General features: G+C 37.3%; 1 protein-coding gene across 1 annotated transcript in view; it reads right to left on the reverse strand.

Annotated features, from left to right (window-relative positions):
- Window positions 1–629: 629 nt before the first annotated feature.
- Window positions 630–11,280, reverse strand: part of ar (androgen receptor) — a 45,465-nt gene continuing 34,814 nt past the window's right edge. The window contains exons 5-8 of the mRNA XM_085420106.1: window positions 10,389–10,533; window positions 6,133–6,263; window positions 5,874–6,025; window positions 630–5,374 (exon numbers count right to left, since the gene is read on the reverse strand). Of these exons, the coding sequence (XP_085276232.1) occupies window positions 5,216–5,374; window positions 5,874–6,025; window positions 6,133–6,263; window positions 10,389–10,533 (587 nt within the window). The 3' untranslated portion in view covers window positions 630–5,215. The remainder of the gene's footprint in view (window positions 5,375–5,873; window positions 6,026–6,132; window positions 6,264–10,388; window positions 10,534–11,280) is intronic.

Here is an 11,280-nt window from a genome sequence, read left to right on the forward strand (position 1 = left end):
ATATATGTAGTCATAATGACAAATGTTTATATTAAAAATAACATTATTTAAAAAAATAATTTCAAATAATAAATAATAATCTTGGGTTTTGCGTAAGTAATCTTGACTCCTTTAAACACCCTGCTTCAGTTTTTTTTTTTTCTACTCTTGTCTCAGTCAGACGCCAACAAGAAGGGATGTCTTAATATTGGCTAAAGGTGGCTCAAAAGGAGGGTAAACTAAAGAACTGCACCAAATCCAACTAACTGATTTCAAAATGATATCTTCTGGATATTATTTTGAATTGTGAACTGTGTTGTGATGTCACTCCAGCATAAATTAAAGGACTACTTGAAAAAAGTTGGATTTTGGCCCAAAAGTCTTTTTCATTTTATTTTGCCCCATTGTCTTTCTTTAATGCAGGTTTTTGTAAGTTTAAAATAGAATTTAAAAAAAGAGTAAAACGTGAACCTTTCTTACCCAAATAGTCATCACAAGCACTTTTATTAAATTATTATTATTTTTTAGTTAAAGACAAATCTGTTTTTGAGTTTCAAGGCTCCAATAGAGCGTAGTAAAAAGACTGAAGAGTTTATTTATTCCAAGAAAACATATACCACTTTCAGAGTCAGAAATATTTTAATTGCCTTTAAAAGATGACACCTTTGAAAAACACACATTTTGAAAAAACAGAGATCACAAAAGATATAAATCATACAATAAACAACTTTGAAAGTCAAGTGTTTGGACACAAAAACAGACATCAAACTGATCAATATATACAGTTACTGTCGCATGTACAAAGAACCCTGTTAATATGCAGTACACTGGGCACATATCAGCTATTTCAGCAAAATACAAACGCCATGACCTTCTTTGAGTACATCAGTATCAAAATTTTACAGACGCATCTATGTCTTATTAATGCACTGTTGTGTTGGCTGTGCCCGCTGTGAAATGTGTAGAAAAGCTAAACCAGCATAAAACAACAATATTTAGAACCACAGTTAATTGAATGAGTTCTTAACTGCTGCAGCAGTCTTACATATGTAATATATTTTTCTGTAGACAACATGCTTACTGAAAATTCAGTTTTCTGAAAGGTGTCTTGTTTGCATCATGACGGAAATTGGTTTCTCTGCAACTTCCAAAGGGCCAAATCACCTTTAGTCTAAACCCATAGCTGTCCACTGTATTCTCTTTCCTCCCCTAGTCACTCCGCATAGCAAGTAGTGTACAAGAAGACAAGTTAAAAAAGCATGAATATGTTTATTTGTGCAGATGAAGTTGGATGCTCTACAGGGTTTCACTATAGCTTAGGAATGAATAGGCTACAAAGGAACTGTGAAACTGACTGTGACAGACAGTCGATCACTGTGTACTGAACAACAATTACACCACCAACCAATATACGATAAACAGGTAATACACGGATGTCTGTGCGTCACTTTCTGTAAAGCAAAAAGTTATCCATACAACTACACAAACACATAATACATGCATCTACAATCTTCTAATGGAATGTGGACTCGTTAAGTGCTGAGTTATAAAACATTATCAAATGAATGAATTGTCAAAAGGTGCAGAAAAGACCACAGATGTTACTTTTGCTGTAAGCACAGAGCAGCTTGATTGTGAGAAGGCAGGATGTGCTACAGTTGAGTCTCAATTACATCAATCAGTTGCATCATATAAGCCATGTTGTAGGCACAGAATGCCTTGCGTTTGAACACTTGAACAGACGTCTTTAATGAAATGTAGATGTGTATAATTGCATCCATTTCTGCAAATGAATGCTTTTCGGCTGTTGATTGACTGCGATCGGTTATCTTCAAGGCATTCCACAGATTTTTTTCCTTAATTTTAATCTCTTAGGTTTGGCAGTGCCTGTCAAGGATTCTTACATTCCACATCCGAGGGCCTTCCAGTTTTTGTCTTGAAAAAAATTGAATTTTTTTTCTGTCATTTGAAATTTGTTGCTCTGTAAAACATTACTGCTGCAATCTAAGATCTCTGGCACCCCGAATCTAATTCAGTATTTGCCTGTATTTGCTGCCATCCTTTTTTGCTTGCATCCCTACAAGACGTTCAGTCCTTGCTCTAGAAACTGACAGCCACAGCGCGAAGCAGTCAGCACAGTGTTGTCGTGCAGACGAAGTAAGAGCTGTGCATTCTACATGCAGCCCTGTCTGTTACAGCTGATGACATTATGTTAGCTTTCTTCTCATGACTCACTTCCCAGAGGCTTCTAATTGGTCACATCTTTGTTTTAGCTTTAAAAATAAGAGCGCTTGTAGCCACATTCAACTTTTAAAATAATGTACGTGGCAATGCCAAACATCGGTACTTTTTAAAGGCACTATATTTACACAGTTCTGCATGCACAAAACGAGACAATGTATCTGTTGTAACATTAGTTGCATAATGAATTAATATTTTCATGACCAAATCATATTGTTCCATTTGATAGAAAAGTCACTAAAGAAAAGAGGTTCATTTTACGCTGACTGTGGGTAAGGAAACATCTTAACAGACGGTCTTTTTTTAACTTACAAAAAAGCAAAAACCAAAACAAAGATATCCAGTCTGCATATTTGCTGTTGTAAAGAGCGGTGGGTTCTGCGTGGTGGTCTGCAAGCCAAACAAGGTCAATGTGCTGCTTAAGATGTCTAAATATTAAAGTATTAAAGTACAAAGTGAGCAGATGATGTTTCATTTAAAACGTTTTTTTCATGACTTTGCTGAAATTTCACACTACGCTATGCTTCACAACAATCACAGTACTGATCATGTTCGAGTGCTGGACAATAAAATTCACAGAAGGCTTGAAATGAATGTGAATCTTTCACCTTGTCTTTAACATGTTCTTGTCTCCTTCTGAAAACATACATCACACGTCAGAAACACTTTAACAATGGGTCAAATGAGCAGAATATACAGCTATGAGGGATTGTATTGTGGTGTCAGAGGCTTCAAATAAATCACTACTGTACTGGATTTATAATTTTTGTAATTTGTTTCTTTATACTTATTGAGGCATAACTAGAATATGGACACTTATATATAAGATTTACACTAATCAGTGCACAAAAAGTGAGATTTTTGTCAGTTCTTGTAGAAGTTTAGGCCTATGACTGTTCACTGGACTGGAATTTAGGCACCAAAGAAAACATCAATGAATCGAGGTAATTGATAAGGAATTTGAATTTCCGGCAGTTCGGAAGTCTGCAAGTTCACTGGTCGGCCGTTTTGCCCAGAAAAGACTTTTACATGTTTTAGATTTCCTGAGCCATTAACGATTTAGACAATATATGTCTTTCAAATCGTTTACTGTATGGCACTATGGTCCTTTATGCTACAGTCACTCTAACGAAAACAGTAGCTGGAGACTGCAGCACGGACAAAGATTTTTGCAGCTATGTTCAATGAAATTGTGATCTGGTTGCCTTTGAAATGGTCCCTTCAAATACAGTGACCAAATCCGCGACCGTTCGCAGTCGGTCGCTCTCTTTAAAGTACCTTTGGTGTGACTGCAATAAAACGGCATCAATCTGTTTGTGCTACGGCAATTAACTGCGGCATATCACATAGGGCTGTTCGATATAACGATATATATCGGATGACGATATAAAAATGTCTATGTTTCATTTTACGCTATCGTTTGTTTCGTGGTGTCGCAAAATAAACTGTTTACGGCAATATTTTTTCACCGTTTTGATGGTCACTGCAGTGGCTATATTAAGTTCTCTCTTTCTCTTATATTTTATATAACCACACTACGGACGGACAAGCGCCTGTTTTTGTGCGTTGTGGTGAGCAACAACGACGGTAATACCATCGCGTGTCCGCTTGTTTATGTACCACATAAACCTTTCACAATAAAGCTCAAGATCCTGTTGAGACTTTTCAAAATAAACTGAATCACGTGAAAGAGCAGATTATTTACGGATGAGAAGTAGAAAAGAACCGCCAGGTGCTAAAAAATAAACCTTAGACTCAAACGTTAGAACAGGCTTTTCCCCGCAGCACGCCGTGTAATAAATACTCACAAAGAAAACGGCGGCTGTTATAACTAATGTCTAAAAATGTATCGTTTCATGCATCGGTTAAAACACTCGACTCCAGCTTCCCACAAGTCGAGCTGCCCGAGATTCACAGAATTGACAGAAAATGTTACATTTTTGTGATTTATATCGACAGAATTCTTATATATGAGATTTTGGTCATATCGCACAGCCCTAATATCACATCAATATGTTACCGGGTGTTGCAAATCATTCAAGGGAATTCACATTAAACAGAAATTCACATTATCTACTTACATTCAGACTTCCACTAGAACCTCATTGATAGATTTGAAACAGAAATTCAAAATTCCTCCACAAATAGCAAGCATAAACTGACAAATGGCGACACGCAGGCAGTCGGTCTGCATTTATAAACCAGACCGCAGTTATTTGGAAACATTCACCAGTCTGATAGAGAATGAAGTCAGTAAAAGACAGACTGCAAGTGTTTAGAGACTGGTTGCCTCTCACTAGGTGTGCAGCTGTTTTGTGATCGCAAAAGTGGTTGTCCAGAGGTTGACACCCTTAACCTCTGGATAGTTGGTTGCCACAACTACTTGCAATCAACTGCTGAATGTGAAAAAAAAATGTAATCATTGGACAAGTATTAAGTAGCAAAGAGGTTGACGTCCTAATTTTACTACTGTGGCATAAAGGATGTGGGTTTTTTTGTGACTGAGCCATACGGGAATCTCACTTTCACAAACATGAAATGAATAGGTGAACTGCAAGGCAGCAGCTAAAATACTTTGGTAATCCGAATATTATTTACGATTTGTGATTTCTTTGTCCGTTATACATAACGATGTCACAAAGGTTTAGGTGATCATGTTTTACAGACTTAACTGCAAATGTAAAGCTGAATCTCTCCTCCATCAGAAAACACAAACAATCCTCTTATGATCTCATGAACCACAAAGCTGTCATAAAAAGACAGCTCTTCAGGTAAAAGCTTTAATAGTTTTGAAGAAACAATCTCAATTATGGCTAAAAAGGCAAAAACCCCCAACCCCAAACGTAAAACGCCTTGAGCAATAAAAATGTGATTACAAGGCAGGGATAAAAGCAGTCAGATTGAAGATGTGGGGAAACAGTTTAAAGCCTTAGTTAAAGTTTACGGAGGCTGCAAGATGAGTCATTTTCTGATTTTTTTTAAAAAAAATCTCCTTCTACTTATGAAACAAGATTGGTTTAGCCAAACCTACCAAGATCTTTGGTACATGTACTGAGATTATTTCTCCAATCATCTCTGGAAAGCTGACCTTGGTGTGAAGTGACTGAGCCTGGACAAAAAGGTCAAAGGTAAACTGATGGAGCTTCTTTACGGTCTGAAACAGAGGAGAAAAGAAAAAATCATAATGTGGATGAAATTTACTACACATAGTATTTGGACAACAGCTTAGGGCACATGAGTCAGACATACACACAGTTAACGCTCTGGCATAAAAATGTGAGGATATGAATCATAGTAAACTCATCCATTAGGCCTTTTCCTGCCTCGAAGACCACTTCTGAGATTTTGACTTCTGAGTAATCAGATTCTTTTCCAATACTAGCATGAAGGATGTTTTTTGTTATGGGCTATTAAAGTACTCCGTCCTATGTGATTTAACTGGATGTGTTTCCAACAAATGTTTTAGTGTAATATAATTACAGCTCCTTCTTTACACTGTTTTTCCATTTTTTTTCTCTCAAATTTGCAAAAGTGCATCCATGTTCCATGCATCCACAAGTGAGGCTTTTTAGAAACGTTTACAAAAGTATGAATGTATCTTTTTGGAATAAGGATTTTTGTTTTTAGCCTGAAGAAACATCTCACCAACTCACCATCTGGAGAGAGTCCATGAGTCGTGTGAGCTGGTAGAACCTCTGAGATGTGTTCGTAGTCGTTTGAAAGTTGATGAGGCGGTCGAGTTCGTTGATGTAGGTGAGACGCAATTCGTCAAAGTACTTCTGACTCTTCAGACCCTCAACGGGAACTGGTGAAAATAGAAAGAAAAAAATCATGTTCATTTCTGACTGTACTCACTCCTCTGTATGTCCACTTCTTTATGTTTTCATTTTTGGCACGCAGAAGAGTACTTACTAATGCTAAAGAGGAGCAAGGCCTTCATGCAGAGAAACTCTTCCTGGGTGATCTGCAACATCTCAAACTCCTGAGAGAGATGCCTCATCCGTATGCAGTGCTCGTACATGGTGGAAACGTGCATTCTGTGTCTGCAAACGTTAGAGAAAAAAAAGGTCAGGATGAGGGGATGTAACCTAACGGGAATGTTCAAATCGCAAGAGGTGAAGGAGAAATTGCTTTACACCTTGGACATTTCTCCAGTAATCAGTAACTACTGAAGAGGAAAGAATGTCAGAGGTTAAATCCATTTCCATCCGGCACACTGTCTTTGAATCACATTATAACAATACAGATTTGTGCTGTGTCATCTTTGACATTAGTGCTGAGGACGTTAAAAACACACAAAACTCTTTTACACCAAAATCCAGTCATCCAGCCTAAGCTCAAAGTTCATGATGAGAGCTGATTGGGAATTTAATGTTCGTGCCTGAATGATGGGCAAAGAAGACATTTGTTATCAAACTTTGCCATCTCTTCTAACACGAAATCAATTTGTCACTTATTATGAAGCCGGCAAAAGACAGTTTGGAACATATTCACATTTTTTATTCTGAGAAAATAAAGGTAGAATGAAGCAAATTTTGGGAATTAGAATACAGATGTCAAGGGGGAAAAAAAAACTCAAATTGAAAAAAAAAAATGGCATGAGATAGAGAAATGAAATGGAGCTGAATTTCCACCTTCTCACAAGAAATAAATGCAGAGTTTCCAATATGTGCCGGTATATATGAATAATAGTCACCAGGAAGCGTATAATCCAATTATATTGGACTTTCTGGAAAAGCTAACGATGAGTTATGAGCCAAGGTAAAAATAAATTGTAGGTTAGAGCAAGTTTTTTCCCCAGATTCATGATGATAGTCTGGATACTGAAAAGAAAATGACTGCTCTTTAATTCTATCTCGATAGCATCGCAGTTGATAGGCTGTCTCATGTTGAAGTGGTAATGCTGTTTTATTATATCCATGAAATTAAGCCTGATAAATGTACATCTGATGTGACTGTGGTGTCTTAATTCTCCAATTATGTTGACTGTAATAGGGTTTTTACCCTCTCTAAAGGACAGCCTGCTCGGCAGGAGTAGGAGTGGTAAGCGGCTAATTTCAAAGGTAACAAGGAGTACTTGAGTGCAGTAATACTGCTGCTCACATTTCTTTCACTTAGTTTAAATTATCCACATTTCTGACTTTTATGGTTTCCACCAGCCCCAAATCTGTCCTTAAAAGTTGAGCTCCTGGTTCACCACACCTTGAAAAACAACTGACAAAGTGGTCACAATCACGTTTCCGTGACTTAGCAGGATTTGAATTTTGGACGTAGATGGCTGTACTTTTTGAAAAGTCACATTAGTTCTGGATGCTGTTGAATGTTGCTTTGATTTATATTTTATTACCCCCAAATAATACCTGTCTGGTTAGCTACTTCACAGGCATTCAGCTCATTTAATCCAGTCATTTGATCCAGTTTTTGGCAATGCTTTTCCATTCTTTAATCCGTGCACTCTTTTATACTTAAAAGTACATATGTCTTTTTTTATTTTAGGAAAGAGCTAAACTTATTTGAGGTTATTACAATTAAAACATTTCTTTTTTAAGGGTCATGATCTCATCCTCTTCCAACTCTATCAAACTTCCAATCCTTGGAGTAACCCTTTAATAGAACTTACCTAGAGTACTATCTTTTCAACATTTCATACTTTAAAAAAAAGAGGTTGTGTTCAAGAAGATGCTGCCTTTACCTACAATTTTAACAATTTTAAATATGAACCTACTAAGTGAAAATGCCAGTCATTTAGCCTTTTAAAAACTGTTCATACTCACAAGTATTTTCAGTCACTATGGAAACTTGATACAGTAAAATATCCTCATCATTTATGAGCATAAAACCTGATTTTGGTATTGTATTCTTGCATCACATTAAGTTAACATTTTTCAAATTTACATCCACTGGCTACTTTATTAGGTGCACCTCACTGGTGTCAGGTTAGGGCCCTTTTGCCTTCAGAACTATTAATTCTTCATGGTAAGGTGCTGGAAACATTCCTTGGATATTTTGGTCCACATTAACCTGGTAGCATCACGCAGCTGCTGCAGATACTTCGGTTGCACACCCATGATACAAATCTCATTCAAATCTCCTGTTTCACCATATCTCATATTAGTTCTACTGTATTGAGATCTGGTGATTGTGGTGGCCATTTGAGCACAGCAAACGTCTTATCATGTTCAAGAAATCAGCGTGAGATGATCAGAGGTTTGTGACATGGTGCGATAAAAAGCAGCCATCAGCCATCACCAACACTAGGCTGCAATGTTTGAGGCAGGATTGATCCATGCTTTCATGCTGTTTACACCAAATTCTGATCCTACCATCCAAATGTTACAGCAGATATCGAGACTCATCAGACCACACAGCATTATTCCAGTTATCTGTTGTCCAATTTTGGTGAGTCCATGCAAATTTCAGCCTCAGTTTCTTGTACTTAGCTGAAAGGAGTGGCACTTAGGTATCCAGTGCTCATCTGAACACACAATATGTCCAACTTGGGCTAGACAGATGTATTGTGTGTTTAGAAATACTCTTCTGTATACCTTGGTTCTAACAAGTGGTTATGAATGATTTTCTCTTCTTATAAGCTTAAAGCAGTCTGAGTCATTTTACATTCTGACCTCTGACATCAACATTCACCCAGAATAGCCACTCACTGGATATTTCACGTTTTCTGAACTCAGTAAATCCTATTGTAGAGATGGCTGTGCAGGAAAATCTCAGTAGATCAGCAGTTTTTGAAACACTTCAAAAAACACGCCAATTTAAAGTTACTTAAATCATCTTTCTTCCCCTTTCTAAAGCTCAAAATCTGGCAGATTGTCTTAGCTGTAATTGTAACACATAAACGTAATGAGTTGTTGAAACTGAACAGGTATACTGTGCATAATAAAGTGGCTGGTGTATGCAGATTGCACATTTCTTTCAGGCTGTAACAAATTTGCACTGGTGCTGCACATATGTTTAAAACTACTGTGTAAAAGGATCCTGTACATCACCTGCTTACACTGTTTGAACCAGACAACAACTGATATGTGTTATCTACTCCCAGCAGACTGTGTCAGTCAGCATTTGATGGAGCTAAATAAGAATTCATTTCTTGTAAACATTAGTATTCCCCACTAACTCTCACACAGACATCACCATTGTTGTTGCCGTCTGAAATATTCAGATCGGATTCATCTGCACTCTGCGGGGTTACGAGAGTCTGAATGCTAAAAAATTTTCCTTACTTTAATTTCACAGCAACAAAAGAACACCTAAGGAGAAAATTGGATGAACACACTCTTTTAAAAAGCCTGAAACTATTTATGCTTTTGTTAGATTATTCTGTTATTATATGTTACCTTATATATGTAATCAAAGTAGTTGAATTAGAATACTGCTGTAGATCACATTATACCCTTTAATATAGAGTGTGTGAGCTGTATGTAGTTTAGTTCTCATTATACTTTTGAGTTAACAGAACATATTCACATATTAGTTCATTAGATAAATGTGCATCACTCTGTATCCTTGATCTGCTGGGAATGTGTTACACTGTTTTCTTGACATGCTTAATTGTTGAATCATGAAGAGAAGGTTGTAAGCAGGAGACTCTGTGTCTAAAGACAGGGGAGATAGATAGACCACATTCCACACCCCCACCTTACAGAAAGCAGAGAAACAACTGCCGAGGTCATAACTTAGGTGCTGTAACAGAGAAAAAATGTGATGTTTTGGCTTTTACGACTAGCTGGGGGCCACTAGAGACTATAAAAAGCTGAGCAACCCGTCACCATTTTGAGACATGTGCCTGACCCTCTGGTAGCATCTCTCCCGTCCGGACGTTGTAATGCTCTTATTGTTGAATTGTATGGAAATAAATGATTGTTGATTGAGCATTTATACACCGAGTATTGTCCTTCCTTCAGCCCAAAGATTCAAAGAATTGGGAGAATCCAACACTTTACATTTTTAACTCTGGATATGTTTTTCTGTTTGTCTGTGAACGGGAAAGAAAATGAAAGGAAGAAGGGAAGATAAAGTGATGAAGGCAAATGAGAGCAGCTGCTTGCTCGCTGGTGGTGATCTCTAAATATAATGAGGAGCGCAGCATGTCAGTGACCCACTAATGGAATCCTTTCAGAGGATTATTGAATTCTAGAATTCAGAGCTGGACATACTCATTGAACACAAGGTCTGGGGCAAAGTATAGCATCCTGCCACTGGCATTCTTATAGGACCTCCATCCCAAGGCACACACCATCACCCCCATCCATGACTGCTGAATGATAGTCATCTGGTCATCCACATGGAGATTTCTGAAACCTGGGGACATACACACACACAATCACAATCAAAAATGAAATAATCTAATCTCTATCAAAGCACTTATTGTATGATTACGTGAGTTTGAAGATTGTGCCAGGGCTCAGCATTTTTATATACACTTTTTTAAATTATTTTTTAGGGAAACTTTCAGACTTTATTTCATCAGGTAGTAGAGAACAAACTGAAGAGCAGAGAAAGAGCAAAGGGAGTGACATGAAGGGAACTGTTCAAATGGGCAGAAACCGGCAGCCTTTCACTTGTTCGACCAATTGAGCTATAGAGTTGCCATAGCCACAGCTTTATGTGACTGTTCTAGTGACCGCCTTGGGTTGAAAAACAAGACTTAAAAGAGGATGAACAATGAAACGAGCAAAAGAAATGATTCTGTACAAGTAATTTCCTACCATATAGGACTTGTACATCTTAATTAGGTAAAATCACATCCAATTTTGATATTGTTATGGTTTAAAGTTAGAGGAGTAAGCAATCTGACTGACACACGTCCCAGAAAACAGAGTTTAGTCCATTGCTGTTTGGTAATCTTCACCGCTGCTAAACTGACTAAATGAGCTGGACTTCGAGAGTATGTCAGTGTTGCCATTTTTATCTGGCAAATTATATGACTTTGCTATGACGTACAGACCCGTTGACCAATAAGTTTTGTTAGTTTTTGTCAACTACCTTTTTTTTCTTCAGAAAATAAGACAACAACTAAATAAAAAAATAATAAAAAATAATCCGCGA

This window comes from Rhamphochromis longiceps, linkage group LG10 (genome assembly GCF_057381845.1).
Source record: "Rhamphochromis longiceps isolate RC_006_pf linkage group LG10, R_longiceps_female_GT1.1, whole genome shotgun sequence".
Lineage (NCBI taxonomy): Eukaryota > Metazoa > Chordata > Actinopteri > Cichliformes > Cichlidae > Rhamphochromis > Rhamphochromis longiceps.